We start from the raw sequence: 17,482 nt of genomic DNA, 5'->3' as shown, positions 1-17,482 counted from the left end.
TCTGAACGAAATACAGCTTTGATAAGTCGCTACAAGAAATAAAAATAACCCTTTTTTGTTATTTCTAGAGCATTATCATCGCGATACAATCGATATCTGGTCTTAGCCTGCTTTAGTTAGAAATTCTAGATATCCACGCCGTCTGGACCCGAAGTTATATGTATATGCAGAGAAGCTATTTATACCCCAGTTGAATTTATCCTCGGCAATTGCCGATTTGATATTCTCAAAAAACTGCGGCGGCATATCCTCCAGGCAGCGTTCTGACTCAGTCTGTCCCATATAGGAAATCTCCGACTTTCTAAAAAAAAAGTTGGGCTCCCACATTTCTTGATCTTACTGAATCTCGAACAATTGCTGATACTTCCAATGTTCTGACAATGCTTTAGCCAGGATCGCTTCCTGGCAATCCTGGTAGTCAACTTAAATTTCCTCAGAGTATCCTCAAATGACTGCCAGTGTTTGTGCCTATAGGTAGGGCCGTAGATAGAAACTCCTGGCCCGGGGTGAACATTTTGGGGGCGAAAATTATGAGGGTCCTTCATTATCCCCGAAAAAACAGCAGGACCGGGGGTAATCCCCCTTTTCACCCCCTCTCATCAGGCTTGCCTCTAACAGATGCTGAAGGCTTCCTTGATCGATTGCTCTTTTGTCGTATTCTGCTGGGCGCTACACACTAAAGGCGATTTCAAATGCTTTCGTCGAAACCTCAACTCTAGTTTGTCTGTTGTGCAAATATTGTCATAAAGCAGTAATAAGTTTGGTATAGATAACTTGACCAAACTTCCTTCAGTCGATCCTTCTGGAGTCTTTAAAAGGAACTTTTACAGCGACATTCAGATTGGGAAAAATCCAACTAATCCCCCCCCCCCCCAAACACTCTTCTGCTATATACAAAACGGTAATGCTTGCTTTGAATAAAAATACAATCCGACAACCCAGTAGCATCAGGGCCTCTAAGTGTGTTAGAGCATTTCATTCAATAACGGTACATTACAGGATTATAATAACATCTAGGAAGCAATGGTGTCAACATTGCCCTTTGTTTTGAAGTCCTCTAATAATCTGGCTTCTCCAACCCAGAGCCCGGAGGGAGGCCAACAGGTTAGTCGAGAAGCATTGGAGGGCTGCAAATTTATTTGCCCTATCCTCAGTATGTCCTGTTTGCGTAGTGTGACGACCGTTACACGGTTAACTTTTATTTCCTCCGTCAGCTAATTGGAGCCTTGATCGAAGTAATCATCCGATTTCGACGATCGGAACGATTTGGCCTTTGCATTCCAAATTACACTCTGTAGTCTTCGGCACATGAACTGTAAAAGTGCTTAGTGAACTTGTAACGACTTAACAGGTAGGACGATGACCAAAAGACCAGCGGAGTCGGTCTGAGTCGGCCAAGAGGAGGGGGTTATCCCAAAAACCGAGATTGCTGGCGAAATCGACCGTGAAGGTCGGTCCAAAAATATTGAAGTTCCACCCATTGGAAATACGGAACTCAAGCGACTCAATGTACCAACGAAAGCACGTTTAACGCAACAAACAACTAGGCTCGATGGGTGCTCGATGACGGCTACCTGATGCGCAGTACCACGTCGCCTAGCAATTTTCGACCCCCTAAGCAGATGTTGCTTCCGGGTCGACACGGTTGCTAAAGTGTCGGTTCTCCCTGTACCCCGTTCGAACTCCCTAATTCCGCAAAAATTTACGACTGGCGGCCGTGAACCCTTCTCCCAGGCAGATACAATTTCTCGGCCATTTGATAACCCCTGACGGTATCCAACCTGGCCCAAACAAGGTTAAGGCGGTAAAGAGTTTTCCCCTACCAACCACGGTAAAGGATCTGCAAAGGTTCTTGGCCATGTTAAACTTCTATCACAACTACAGTGCCTACGATCATGAGCTACTCACCTTGTACCTCGATATAAAATACGTCCGTTTCTCCCTTGAAGGCAGGCCGTTCACCGTGTTCACGAACCATAAGCCCCTTCGCGCTTACACAAACGGCCGACCAAGGGTCACCTCGCCAACTTTGGCACTTAAGTTATATCAGTCAGTTTTCTTTTGATATCCAACACGTGTCTAGAGAAAACAATGTTGGTGCTGACGCTTTGTCGCGAATCTCGAAGGTCACTGTCCCTGCTGTGGTCGATTATACGGCAATCGCCAAGGCACAAAAAGACGACGCAGAGCTTCAGAACCTAACGGCAAACTCCAAATACAAATTCAAGGAGTTTCCTATTCTCCGCTCAAACTGTTATTTACTCTGCGAGACCTCAGATAAGGGACCCGGGCCATTCATTTCGGCCGATTTTCGCAGGGAAGTATTCCACGCAATACACAATCCTGGACACCCAGGCATCGAGACGCGAAACCGGTTAGTCACTGATAAATACTTCTGGATGTCCATGAATAAGGACGTAAATTCTTGGGCCAGAGAGTGCATTGCGTGCCAGAAGTGGAAGATCAATAAGCACCTTTGAAAAGAAGTAGGGGTGTTCCCTCGGTCAACCAAGCGCTTTCTCACCATAGATCTCGATATCACCGGCCATTTGCGAGACTCGCATGGATTCAAGTATTGCCTCATAATCACCTCACCTCTGTCTGACATTACGGTGCAATCTTGTGCCGAGGCCCTCTGTCAAGAATGCATTCTGCATTTTGATGTTTTAGCCGTTATCATCACGGACCAGGGAATGCAATTCGAATCTACTCTTTTCGCGGAGTTGGGAAAACTCGTTGGCCAAATATCCACCGCGCGATTTCAGCTTGGGGGCGGACTGATGTGGTGGCACATCGGAGGCGCGAATCTAGGCGCCATTATGAATTCACGTCCGCCGCTGCATTCAATGGTCAGAGGAACAGTTGGCGGACTGACTGACATGAGGCTGTGGTGGCAATTGTCAAGAATGATATTTTGTCATCATTCATTCTAGTCTCGTCCGCTGGCTAGAAAAGGGTCATAATTTAAGCTTTACTTTCATTTTAATAAAGAAATATAATATAATCTAAGAGACGTAACTAGTAATGGAACTTGTATTCGTTCTAAGATTAAGTAGTCAATAAATTATAAGAGTCAAGCCAAAGAAAAAAAAGACAAAAATTAACAAAATGACATGACACCCGCTACGAACTCACAGATACAAACTAGCCCGCTCATGCTATTATGATATGATATCCACGCACCACCTGGGAGGAGGGGGAGGAGGAATCAAAGCAAGGAATACATTCCTCCTGTCTCCTCTTGCCGTTCATATGACTTCAACGCTACTCTCTACCTCTAGCAGAATTGTCACCCCTCAACGCCACTCGTAAGTGGTATCTGACCATATAGCTGAAAGGCCTCGCACCGCATGCTCCGTCAACAGGCCGTTGCTGCTTCGCTTTCTGCAGAAGTTGCTTGGCGCCCTAGCTGTTGTAAACTTGGAGATCAGTTGCGTTTAAAGGAAGTAGGTTTCGCACTCTGCTGGTTCTCTAAGCTTTTATTTTTATTCTTTAACAATTGTCTGGCAACTACCGAGGTCTTTTTTTTCTCCCCACTCTTCGACAGTACCACCCTATTCATTATTAGCAATCTAATTCAGAATATAGATGGTTTAATGCTGGCTCTTGAACAAGTTTCCAGCGGACATCCATCCTTCGTTTACTTATCGACGACGACGATTTCGGAGTATGAAAAGTTTATGATTAATCGAGACTCTGGGCCAAGAAGTTGCTAGTTGCTAGTCATTATCTGTCACAAAACCTGCAGGCAGTGTCCGAAGATATTCCTAGCTTCCCTAGGTGATAGTTTAGCGGACAGTGACCAGTGAGAATTCACACTATGATTCAGAGGTTCTTTTTTGTGAGTTTTAAGCAATCTTTTGTGCGCATAGGGTCATATCCCCCAATAAGCCCCTTGGACTGCACCATTCCTGGTAGGCCCGCCCAGTATAGTTCCCTCAATCGTTCCTCTTCATTTCTTAGTGTCATAGCCATGAAACCGTTTTCCCATTCCACAGAAGGGTTCTAGCCCGTGTAAAGGCGTCCCTGCTGGACGATCCGAGTGTATTCAGTCTCTCAAGGCATTCCCATACCAATTTAGAGTTCACCTGGTTGGAACTAAGTGCCTTGACCGTTGCTAGACTATCGGTGAGAATAGCAATGTTCTGCCCCCTGTAGTTCCTTTGGAGATTAAAGGAAGCTCGTCTGTCGATGGCGTATATTTCCGCCTGGAATATATATATAGCTTGTTTGTAGGCTCGAAGTACATTTTCGTTGGACTAATGACACCGAGAGAGAGCACAAGGCTGTCGTATGGAACGTCACGGTTCAAATCTCACTGGTGGCAATGGGATTTGTATCGTGATTTGACGTGGGATACCAGTCGACTAGGCTGTGAATGATTGCTTGAGTCAAATCAGGGTAATAATCTCGGGCGAGCGCAATGCTGACCACATTGTCTCCTACAGTGGTACTGTAATGTACCGCTACAGTCTTGAATGAAGTGCTCTAACACACTTCAAGTCCCTGATCTAATATGGATTGTTGCGCCAACGATTATTATTATTATTGCCCACCTTACCCTAGTTTTCGAGCATACCTCTTTTGCTAGTTTCCAGTTCTCCTTTCTTCCCCTTTTATTGGTTGTTGGAGTGTAAGTGTCGGTGCATTTTTGTACCTCGGCCAGTCTCGGCTGGTTTTGCCGAGTTTTCGTATCTCTGTTGTCATTCTGGCTGGGTTCCTATTCCACCAGGGTGCATCCTTTGATAATTCAACTGTCTTAGCCGGATAGCTGGCCTCATATGCGTCAATGACGACTTTGTTGAGATTTTCCACTACGGTTTCTAGTTCCAGTTCGCTCCTGATATCACGGCCCCCTTGAATGTGAGCCATGTTGTTGCTCAAGTACATTGCATAGGAACCATCCATTCTCCTGGTATTCCTTACTATTCTTTTTATTTCGGAGTTGCCCTCAATGTCTAATCTGATTATTCTGTGATCAGACATTGAGGGCTCATCCGACACCATTCGATTCGCGGTCAGCTCGTTCATCAGAGTATTTACTATAGTTATGTCTAGTGCTAGACATGTTAGAATATTCCTTATGTTATATCATATATTTCTAACTAATTGTTAAGAATAAATTCAAGAAGGTACTCATCTCTTCGATTGGTGTCGCTGTTTCATCAGACTTTGTGATGAGCATTGACATCCCAGCTGAGGAGAAGTGGTAACGCCCTCCTCTCACAATACTTCACCAGTTTAGCGACTAGCTCCGGTGGGACCTGGATGTCTTCTCCTGTGAAATAGCCCAATGCCAAAACTGCCTCTCGAGTGCTCACGCCAGCTTCCAGTAACTTTCGGATTGCCACGAGTTCCCCGGTCAGGAACTGTGAAAAACATGTATATTTTAAATTATTTTTAAGGATAATGAGGTTTTTCCCAAAAGGAGTCCCAAATTACCTGCTTGCTTCCTCCTTGCAGACCGCGAAACCCAGGGCTCTTGAGCCAGCACTATTCCAATCTTTTCCTTTGAACTGGCCCTTGCAATTACTGCAGGTGCAGCTTTCGCATGGTGGAGGTTTATCTGGGTTATGTTAGTGCTGGTCATTGGCTCGATTATTGTTAAGAGCTCCTTTTCATTGTCGGAGTAGCACCCTCCTCCTTCGACATGGCGCTTTCCTGCACGTCGCTGTCCATCCTTAGTCCTAGAAGATCTAGGTCTAGGGCGTCCAGCTTCTGCTACTTACCTGATTGACCCAGTCCTTTCCGCCTCTGTGGCCTCCGAGATTCCTTCGAGAACCTCGGTAAGCTTTCCACCCGATGTCTCCTCCGAGGAGTGTTTCCTCGGCTTTCCCTTGTGCACGTGCATTCTGAGCGATTAAGAGGCCCATGAGTTCTGCCGCCGACTCCAAACTATCCAAGGTTCGCATAACACCCTGGATTGTGGGAGGTGTTTTTCGACTCCCCAGTCTAGGTCTGTAGCGTTTTGTTAATAGTAGGGTCACCTCGAACAAGGAGTGGCTATCACCACTCACTTTTTTTTTTTATGGATGGAGGTGGAAATCTTAGAAAAAAACTGCCGCGCCAGGTTGCAGCAGCGTGTGGGATTCTCACCCACTAAAACCACCCCCACTTTCTCCTTTTTCCTTCCCCGCGGGACCGCCACAAAGCATTACTTCGCAGGGTGGACTGCGCTTTACGCGACCACGCCTTCCGTTCTTCGCGTCCTCCTTGCGCGCTCCGCTCTTCCCAATTCCTCTTGTATTCGTTTGATTGCGGTGTTCACCGCACACCATTTTCCCTCCGATTTCAACATTTCCCCGACGATGTTCTGCGGGCTTAGAGTGGTTTTCAGGGAATCTTCCAGACTCCTCCTTTCTGAGAGAAATCGTGGACAGTGGAACATAACATGCTCCGGGTCCTCAGGTATGCAACCACATTCAGGACACAAGGGAGAATCATCCAGCCTGAATTGGTGCAGGTACTTTCTGTAACCGCCATGTCCTGACAGGAATTGCGTCAGATGGAATCAAAGTGTGGGTCCAGCGACCCCTCTGCGAGTCATCCCACCGTTTCTGCAACTTCTCCAGCGACTCTCGCTTTGCCGCCTTTCGGCATTCTGCATCCTTTTCAATAGGATTCATTTTCCTTGTCTCGTACAGGCAGCGTGTCTCACTTGCCAGAATGTCTATCGGGATCATTCCCGCAATAACACACGCTGCCTCGCCTGATATTGTTCTGAAGGCGCTGCACACCCTTAGCGCCACTAAGCGGTAGGTCATATTCACTCTCCTACGATTACTCTCACACGCTAATGCTTCCTCCCAAACTGGTGCCGCGTATAATAGTGTGGAGCGAACCACTCCGGCCACAAGTAATCTGCGTCTGTACCTTGGACCTCCAATGTTAGGCATCATCCGCGCTAATGATACGCTGGTATTTGCCGCTTTCTCACAGGCATAGTCCAGATGTCCCCTGAAATTGATCTTAGCGTCAATCATTACCCCTAGGTATTTGATAACCGGCTTCGAAGTGATGACGTGACCACCAACGCGAATATTAATCGTATTCCTCTTCCTACGATTGGTAATCAAGACCGCCTCCGTCTTTTGTTCCGCAAGGTCAAGATGGAACCATCTTCAGCCACGCTTTTATGGCGCTAATGGTTTCGTTAGCGTACATTTCAACGTCTTCAGGTTCTTTCGCGACGACAACCACAGCTAGATCATTTGCGAAACCGATTATCATGGCCTCCTTTGGCACGGGAAGGACAAGGACCCCATTGTACATGACGTTCCACAGGAGAGGACCCAACACTGAGCCCTGTGGTACTCCTGCGGTGACGGTGTACTGCTTGGATCCCTCATCCGTGTCGTACCACAGTGTCCTCTCCGAAAGGTAACTGTTGAGGAGCTTAGTCAAGTAACTAGGGACACCCGTTTTAGCCAGTGAACTTTTTATCCACTCCCAGCTTGCGGAATTGAACGCATTTTTGATGTCCAACGTCACTACGGCACAGCATTTTTTAGACGACATTGCGTCTCAAGCCAGCTTCAAAACAACGTCTACGGCGTCGATCGTTGAGTGGGCTTGGCGAAATCCAAATTATCGCTCCGATAGTCCATCCTTATATTCGATGATAGGGAGTAGTCTGTTGTAGATGACCCTTTCGAGCATTTTTCCTGCCGTGTCGATAAGGCAAATCGGTCGGTATGATGATGGGTATCCTGGGTGTTTATTCGGCTTCGGGAGCCTCTTGCCTCTTCCACCGGTCGGGGAAAACTCCTTCTATCATGCATGTTTCAAACACGCTGATAAACCAGTCGGGTCTGGTCTTAACAGCGAGTATAAGGGCCCTATTGGGAACAGCATCCAGACCGGGTGCTTTGTTATCACCAATTCTCCGGCAAATTTGCGTAAGTTCCTCCTCAGTTACCGCAGGTATGGTGTAGACGTCCAGTGCTCGCTTGTGTTGTTTGCGCTCCCCTTTATCCGGGGGGAAGAGCGCCGTCACGATATCGAGCAGAAGATGTGGGCAGGTCAATTGTGGTGTTCGCCCTCTCATCTTCTTCATAACTATCCTGTACGCTGTTCCCCAGGGGCTTTGGTCTGCCTCTGTGCAAAGCTCCTTGAAGCATTCTCGCTTGCTGGTCCGTATAGCCTGCTTAAGTCTACCTCGAAGGTTCACATATGCTAGCCGTTTCTCGTCGAAGTCTGGTCTTGCTCTAGATCGTTGGCAGATCCTTCTAGCACGAAAACATGCATCCCGTAACACCGCGATCTCTTCATTCCACCAAGAGTTTGAGCGCCTTTTTGCGAGAACTCGTCGCCTCGGCATAGCAACGTCGCATCCTCTTGTTATGCGTCCCATCATTTGCTCTACTTTTTCCGTAGCCGCACCACCGGGACTTTGGCCTCCCAATAGCATCTCTATGAATGCATCCTCCTCAAGCCCTTTCACGGACCAACCCCGGTTTCCAGCCTCACGGGAACACGTATCGACGCATGGCCCATATTCGATCTGGAGGAAAATCGCCTGGTGGTCGCTGTGAGTATAATGCTCACTGACAAACCATGTCATTCTCCTCGTCAATGTGGTACTCACATATGTCAGATCGACTATTGAGCCCAACCCTGTCCCACGAAAAGTGGAAACGTTTCCCGTGTTGGCAAGCACCAAATCTAGCTCCGCGAAAGCCTCGAGCAGGATACGGCCCCTGGTGTCGTAGTGCGACTGCCCCAATCCACGGCCCACGCGTTGAAATCAGCAGCTATGATCTTGGGGTTTCGACTTCTTGCATCCGAGACTAGCATATCTAGCATTCCTTCGAATTCTGTTATCGTCGCGCTTGGTGGAGCATAGCAACTATATATATAGATACCAGCTATTTTTGCCCTGACGAATCCAACTTCTGGAAACTCCATCACTTCTTGAATGGCCTGATTTCCACACGCCCATGTTGCTGCCTTGCCAGTTTCATCTGCATTCCAGGCACCGCTCTTATTGTTGCGATAAGGCTCGCTGATTATGGCAGCTTCGATTCCCTTCTCATAGATGGTCTGCGAGAGAAGGTCTTGCGCTGCCTCGCAGTGGTTGAGGTTGATTTGTATCAACCTCATTTTTTTACTGCATTCAAGGCTCGCCTAAACACTGGGCATCTGCTGCTGCCTGCAACGTGCCGACAGTCGACGCCCTTTTTTTCCGTGCAGAGCATGCATTCAGGCTCAGCCTTGCATTCCCTGAACATATGGCATTCTCTCCCACATTTTCTGCAACATTTTGATCTGTCACAGTCACCGGTGCATTTCGCCGCTATGTGGCCGAATTTCAGGCATCTAAAGCAGCGCTTAAGGGATACCTGCTCCCTGAGTCGGCAAACGACCCAACCTATTTTTACTTTCCCAGCCGCCAGCAGTTTGAACGCTGCTTCAGTTGGTAAGCTTATGGTTTGCGTGCCTCCGTATGCCTTCCTCAGTCCCCTGATTGCGGAATCTTGCAAGCCAAGTGGTCCGAACTGCTTTTCTAAGGCGTCACGGATATCCTCCTTGGTCGTGATTTCGTCAATGTCCTTACATTCTATGACAAGCTCCTGCTTTCTGGCCCGTACTTGAGCTTCTTCTCCTAAGGGTTTCTCCACCTTGCCGAGGAAATTTTCCACCGTTTTGCCCGGAGACTTCTTCAGCTCCAGCATCAAGTCTCTTTTCTGGGTGCGTCTGATTTAGCTGACGTTTTCTCCAAGGTCCATCAGCTCAGGATCGGATTTGACCTTCCTAAGGATATCGGAGTAAGTCATATCCCCTTTTTTGGAGATGATGATTAATTCGGGCCGTAATCTTCTTTTCTGCGTCGTATTTTTCCTTCCGCCAACCTTGGTCCATGCTTCCTTGGTCCCTTTTTGATTCTTTGCCTCCCTTGGGTCAATTGGAGCCGGCGCTGCAGTTTCCACGATGTTGGAAACTTTGTTTCCCTTGCCTTTTGCCGGTGAGACGCCTTTTTGCCTTTTCGCGTCCTGTGAGGATCCGAAAGAATCGTTCGCGCACTCTCTACTCCTCTTTTCAAGTTTACCGCCTTTTGGATTTTGAGGGGGTGTCACTTGTGTTGCCTGGGTGACGCTTGATTTCTTCGAGGCGTTTTTTTCTTCCTTGGCACCATTGTATAGTACCCGAATGGTACGGACCATGTTTTTGATGGCCTGGTGCACGTTGTGTTTGTCCTTAATAAATTCAGACAACTCTACTATTTTACCTCCGAGTAGGGCAAACGATGATTCTTCCGGACTCTGACATAGCTCCTCCGCTTGGTTTTCACATTGGGCGCTTATGTACTTATTAGCCTTCCGGGAGCTTCCCTGATTTCCTTCCTTCATCAAGGCTGATTTCGGAGGAGATCGCACTATCGTCGAGTTTCTCTTAAATGGATCAACCACTAAGTCCTGCGACATGTTTTGACCAGGTGTAGTTACCCCACTATGGACTAATAACTGACCAGTTTGTGGCTCATCTTTTCTTATGTTTTGAACAGGCGTTCTCTGGAGTGATGTACTCCTTTTAAATGCCTCCTACTCCAGGCTACTTGTAGTATTTGATGCAACGGTGGTCAAGTAATCCACCACCGAGGCACTGCAGTTTTATTTCTGGGTATCCTTCCCATAGCCAATTTTTATCCACGGGCAGGCGTTTACTTCCCACCTACCTGGCCTGCGCATAAGCATGCCCATACACGCACACCTCCAAATGCGTATATGTGCATATTCCTACGCATCCGCCGAGCATTCCCTTATCCGCACGAAGGGATGCGCCTGATGGGAGATTTGGCAAATCCGCACAGGCTATCACCACTCACTAACGGCCTTAGTAGACATGAGGCTTGGCCCCTGGAAAGCCACACATCACTCTAGAACAGAGACAACTCAATCTCAGAGAGAGATAGGTTGGCCCCGCGTTAGTCTATCCTGCAGGGCACGCATTCCGGTCACCGGTCTCCAAATAATTATATTAAAAACTACTTTTCAAATGTCTAACTAAATTCTTTTAAATTTTCTATTTTCCAGCATATGAGGTCGTCCGTCGTATGTGTACATCGCAATTACAAATTAATTTATTTATGGTGGATCATGTGTGCATGATGGAAAGTTCAGGCAATGGTCATATGTGTTTTTGTGAGGAAGATATGTGTAATTCAAGTGATTCCCTACTTAAATCCTCTAACCATCTGCTTGAAACTGTATTTCTTATCATCTTGTCTACAGTACTAATCGTTTACCGTACATCGTTTGGTCGTTGTTCATTTTTTTAGAAAACAGAAAACAAACTAATCTAAATAGATAACCATTGAAAAAAATGACAAACAAACAAATTTTCCAAAATGTTTCTTATATTCATTCAATTCAATGAACATTTTCATTAATAGTTGATTCATTCTGAGTCGATAATTTTAATTCTTCTATGGTTTTTTGTTTTTAATTAAAATTGCTATGTTTTCAGGCGTTTTTCAACACATATAGAAAGTGTTTAAAGTAGATATGAACAATTTGCTTATCTTAGAATTTTATCTGAATTGTAAGAAAATTAGAGGAGAAATAGTGCATGATATTTCGAGCATGATTACACAATGTTATTAATAATTAGTTGGATTCAATTCTAACGAGTATTTATGAGATCTAACTCAAAAAATTATTTGAAATGTTACTCAAAACAAACATATATATTTATGATCTTATCCAAAAGAAAATTTCATTACTTTTCACTTTTCTCACACAACATTAAGATATCTTCTTAGATAACAACTTTGAACACTTAAATTCAATTTACACGTAACATTACTACTATTACTTCGATGAAAATAAAACATTATAAGAATTTATTCAATTCACAAATAACTACAAATCTACTATTCAAATTATACTATTCCGAACAGTTTTATTCAATATTATAGATTGTGACAAGATTGAGTCTATTTTAACACAATTTTTATCTAATTCAATGTACGGTGACTAGGGAAATGGGATAAAGCATGGCAGATATTTATTTTTTCATTATTTTTAGACGCGGATTTTTATAAGATTAAAATTGAAAATTATATTGAACTAGGCACAAAAATTTGCCAATTATTCGAATAAATCAAATAAAGCACAAATTTGCCGCCATTTTTTTCGTGCAAATTCCTTATACGTAAAAATCTATTGCGTACAAATTTCTTCCAAAATTTTTGATGTTTTCAAATTTTTTAGATAATAATTTTTCGTACAGATACTTATATCTGTATTAGAGTTATTTAATAATTATAGCCAGACTGAAAGATAAAAATTGTGGTAAAATAGACAATATTTATATCTGCTGTAATTTCACTGATTACACTGATGTTAACAATAATTTAATTCGTTACTTAGATGAAGGGAACGCCTTCAGATTTTAATAACAGTTTGAATAACAATCCAAGTTGCATTTTTGTGAGCTTGATTTGTTTTGGGAGTGGAAAAGTCTTTGAGGATATATGATGATAGAAGCATGGTTGGTATACCCTCTACAAGCAAATCAAGCCCATGAAAATCATGCATGCTTCAGTTTTCACGTTACTTATTCACTAGACTAGGATAAGTAATATATTCCCATTTTCTGAATGCATTCAATTAACACATTTATCATTTGTTAGTATGTTCCATTGAACAATGTACTTCAAACGTCTTTTTTAGTGTCTTTATTGAAATTCATTCGCAAAATTTTATAAATTTCTTTGATATATTCTAGAAATTCTCACTTTTTCAGCAAAATTTTATTTAAGTTGAATGAATCACGGTACGCTTCATTTCACTTATAATTCTTTAACACTTAGTTATGGACACTGGTAACTAAAAATTTATTTATATTTATCATGGCTCAAATTAGGGTCAGCTAATTGGCATCTACTTTGCAATTTCTGTATTTATATCTTTTGAAAATCATTTTTTATAATTTTTCTAAGATACATGTGTATATTGGGAAACATCTAAAACAAATAAAAGAACAACAGACACTAAGAAGGTCAGACGAAAAAAAGAAATTAAAAAAAATAGATTAACACTGGCAAGATAACCTTTCAAGAACAATAAATTCCTCACAAATTAAAAGCACTGTTCGCATACAAAGTAAAAATGTTTTTATTCGATTAATAACAATTAGCTTCCTTCTATTTAATAAAAAAAAACAAAACTAAACGCCGAAGAAAAACATTTTTTCTTATTTTCGCTTGGAAATATGAGCAAGCAAAAGAATATTTATATTCAATTTTCACTTTTACACCATCAAATGTTATATAAAGTGCTTTTCACATATGAAGCCACGGCTCTGATTAATTTGTTCATCATGTATTCACTGATTTACCATCTTTCACTACTATCTACCACGCTATCTGTGACATGGTGAATGCAAAAATGTAAAGAAAATGGAAATTTCATACTTATTAGGTTGAAAGTCGAGAAACAAATACAAAATAGTAGTGAAGAACAAACAGAACAATTTCAACAATTATTCGAAATATAAAAAATATTATTGAGAACAAAAATGAGAAATCTTATATTAGTCTATTTCTAAACTACCAGAAAATATATTTATTCATTGTTGTAATGTTACTTCGCTATTTATTCTCTTTATTAATTAGACGGTTAGCATTACTTATAGTTGGCAAAGTTCTAGAGAAAAAAAACAAATTATAAGTAGTTTAAGACAAGATTAATTTTTAGAAAAGGACATGTACTTCTAAAGGGTTGGTACATTTAATAGGTAAGGAAGCGTGATTCAAGTAAAGAATCTTATTTGAAAGCAAAAATCAACCAAAAGTATGCATTTGAAATATAAATATATTGGATTCAGATAATATATAAGAATAATTAAGGCATCAAATTAGCTTATATATTTACGCAGGTAAAATAATATATACCTTCAATTCGAGGAAGAATGTTAAAAGGGAAAAATTAATCGTCATTCTACCTAATTGTTTATTGCAAATAATATAACGCGCATACACTCTAAGGTAGTAAATAGTTACAAACAATTTATTTTACTAAATATATATATTATTGAAATTTATCTAAAATTCAAAGTTTAAAATTTAATTTTTATTTTCTAGTGTATATTGTCTCAATGAAAAGTGTAAAGACGAAACTTAGTTGTAAAACACGCGAAATAGAAATCAACTTAACGCTGATAAATATAATTAAATAAAAGAAAGATATAAAGAGAATGTAAGTTAGGAGACAACATAGCTAAAGCTGTAAGGATACTGCTTGATATTTAACAAATAAAAAAAAACACTTAAACTAAATGGTAAGCATTGAACGGAAAAAAATACGATACTCTTGATATATATATATAAATATATTTTTTAATGAAAAACAAACATGAAATTCTTGTCTAGAGAAGTCTTAATAACACCAAACCAGTTGATAATAAAAATCCCTTGGCCAATTTAAGGAGTGACGAGGTCTCGCCTATGATGTGTTTCTCTCAAAAACTCCGCACAACTGGAAGCTCATGAGTTTTATGGTTGAACAGCTTCCAAGATGTGTATGTAATTCAAAGAATAACCATCAATATTACTTCACATCTTGACCTGAAACTTCATGAAGAGGAATTTTCTAGACAAGATTTCAATACGAAAAACAAAAAAGAGAAGAAGATACCATCTTGAAACCAAATTGTTGTGCATAACTAGTGAAATTTTTCATATAAAAGAACAGTTTAAAGGTAAATATCTTTATGTAAAATAAAATAATTGTAGATTCTAAAGTAATTTATAGTAAATAATTGAAGATTACGCAATGTTTATTACTTTATTAATTATGGAAAAGAAGAAAATATTTTATTATATATTTATATTTTTCATCTTAAAGTGAGTCAAATCAAAGGATTTATGACTAACATAAAAAAATCATATTCAACAGACCATTTAAGTTTAAGAAATATATTTAAATCTAAGTTTATTTCTAAGATAAACCAACAATGGTGCGAAAATAAAAGAACAAAACACAATGAAAATCAACAGAACTATTAAATGCAGTCTATAGCCCTCTTGACGAAAGGTGGGGGAAACGAATAACTTCAACATCGTGCCATCGAAGAAATAACAAGTGAATCAACCGCTGGTACGAGTTAATAATGGCTGACACGGCCGGAACAAACCACACTTTCCGAATCAAAAGCAAAACGAACAATATTACAAAACAATTAAACGGAAAACAGGATTGAATTTATAAAAAAAAAAGAGAAACCTTAACCACAGAATGAAAAATAGAAGAAATACATCTAAAGGTAAAATTTGAATGGGATATTGCTTGAAAAATAATCTTAGATAAGCATGATAAGTATAATATGGAATATTGGGTTAGGTATAAGGCACTTGATAGAAATATTCGAACTTAAACCAAGATTTCATATAGCACTTGAATATTTAGCATTTCCTAATTTAACCTTTTTTATTATAAATAAATCAAGGAAAGAATGAAACAATAAAATTGACGGTTAGATGTTATAGGAAAACAGTATTGTTAGCCGAATTTAATTGAATATTCATAATATGAAATACTATTAAAACTACGCTAAAATATAAATACGAGAGAAATGTTATATGCAAATAAATTTGGACTACGAATTACAGTGAATTTAACGTAACTGACGATAACTGAATACCTAAACATCCGAACATTCATTTTAAAATGATTGTGCATCAAAAAGAATATAAAATCCTCACTAAAACTATGAAATCTTAAATTCGGATATATTACCAAACAAATGTATAAAAATTAAAAATATAAATATCCAAAGCACTTTCTTTACTATATTAAATTATATGATTTACTGTATGTCAGCTTCTCTAATACAAGCAAAGAAGGAGAAACGCATACCCGATAAATTATATAAAATCAGGTTCAAACAATAAGTAGTGAAAAAGATACAAGTCCAGAAACAGATAGATTGTATGTAGAAATGCAGTGACTGTACATTTCTAGCAGACTGCACTTTGATTTAAACGAATTTCAGAAAAAAAAAAACTTCTAGAAACACTAATATTTTATTTATTACTGCAAAATAAAATCTAGAAAAGATACAGCGAAAATATAAACAAATATTTCAGATATAACTTAAAACAATGAATAGAAAATTGAAAATCTATTCTATCACAATGAAAACCACAAACACTTAAAAGGAAAGCAAGGAACCTGACAAATATATTTCATAATGAACCAGAAATAGATAAATAATGAAAAACAATAATAAAGATAATAGTAATAGAAGAAAATAGCTCATATTAGACATTAGTAACAAAATGAGAATTCATTAAACCAAAGAAAAATTTATCAATCTATTTTTCCCCATATTGTGTTTATCTTTTCTTTGAGAATGGCATTTACACTACAAGCTAATCGCTATTATTCTTGCAATTCAAGCTAAACAAAAATAAAAAACAACTACAAAACATAATTCAAAAATCCCGCTACCTAAAAATTTAAAACAAAACAAAAAAATGAAAATTAAAATCTATAAAGTATAAATGAAAGAAAAATACAAAAAATTTAAAAGAAATCTAAATAAATCTATATATAAAACTATATTACCATTACTAAAAGAAGAGAAACAATTATAAATGAGCAAATTATTGTCTTTCATTAAAAATATATAATAGCTATGGATGTTACACTATGTACACGGATATGTTAGAATTCAAGTGAAAAGAAAGAAACAAAACAAACACAAACATCTTACCGAAACGCAAAAAAAAAAAAGAAATCAAAAAAACAAAAACAAAAAATCTTGAAACATCTGATGTTTTTGTTTTCTTTGTAGACGAACAATAGTGAAAACAACAGATTGTGAAAAAAAAAAACAACAAAAGTTTCAACAAGAATAATAAAAATGTTTGTTTCTTTGGCTGCAGAATGAAATTATTGTGGTTTTACTTATCTACTTCCCTCAGCGGATAGAATTGGGTCTTCGTTAATTACTTACCTGTTTGTGGTGAGAAACTCAGTAGGAGAGATTTCCTAAGGAACTCGGGGTGAAAACCTGAAGCTAAACCATAATCATACCCCTAGACGTTACCGTACCGAGGGCGGAGAGTTATGGAACCGTCCGCACTGTCGGCATCTTTTAACAACCAGCATAAATGCTGGTCCTAAATAATAATAAACGAAGATGCATCTGCGCATCTTCTTTCCTCCGTATGACCCTCATAAATATTTCGGTCTTTCCATATCTCGTCATACTCGACACAGGTCAAATGTTTTCTTTCACAACATGTCCTGTTGTTGAATAATAAACGAAGATGCATTTGCGCATCTTCGCTGCTCAGAATGACCCTAATAAAAGGATTGGATTTTACGTAGATAAGAACGATATGTGTTATGTATTTTCATAGAAGATAAGGAACATATGTATATTATAAGGAAATATAAATACGAGGTGACCGAGAAGGAACCTCCCCCCATAATTCTTGAGAGATCAGCCGAACGCAGCAGACGTCTTTGGA

The 17,482-nt window shown here is 40.1% G+C and overlaps 1 protein-coding gene across 10 annotated transcripts in view; it reads left to right on the top strand.

Annotated features, from left to right (window-relative positions):
* Positions 1-16,898, top strand: part of LOC119646342 (protein quiver) — a 140,412-nt gene extending 123,514 nt beyond the window's left edge. For all 10 annotated transcript variants that reach the window (XM_038046768.1, XM_038046772.1, XM_038046769.1 and 7 more), the window contains one exon: positions 11,034-16,898. In XM_038046768.1, coding sequence (XP_037902696.1) covers positions 11,034-11,278 — 245 coding nt within the window. In that variant the 3' untranslated portion in view covers positions 11,279-16,898. The remainder of the gene's footprint in view (positions 1-11,033) is intronic.
* Positions 16,899-17,482: the final 584 nt, after the last annotated feature.

This window comes from Hermetia illucens, chromosome 1 (genome assembly GCF_905115235.1).
Source record: "Hermetia illucens chromosome 1, iHerIll2.2.curated.20191125, whole genome shotgun sequence".
In the NCBI taxonomy this organism is placed as follows: Eukaryota; Metazoa; Arthropoda; class Insecta; order Diptera; family Stratiomyidae; genus Hermetia; species Hermetia illucens.
This window is presented reverse-complemented; position numbering and strand designations above follow the sequence as displayed.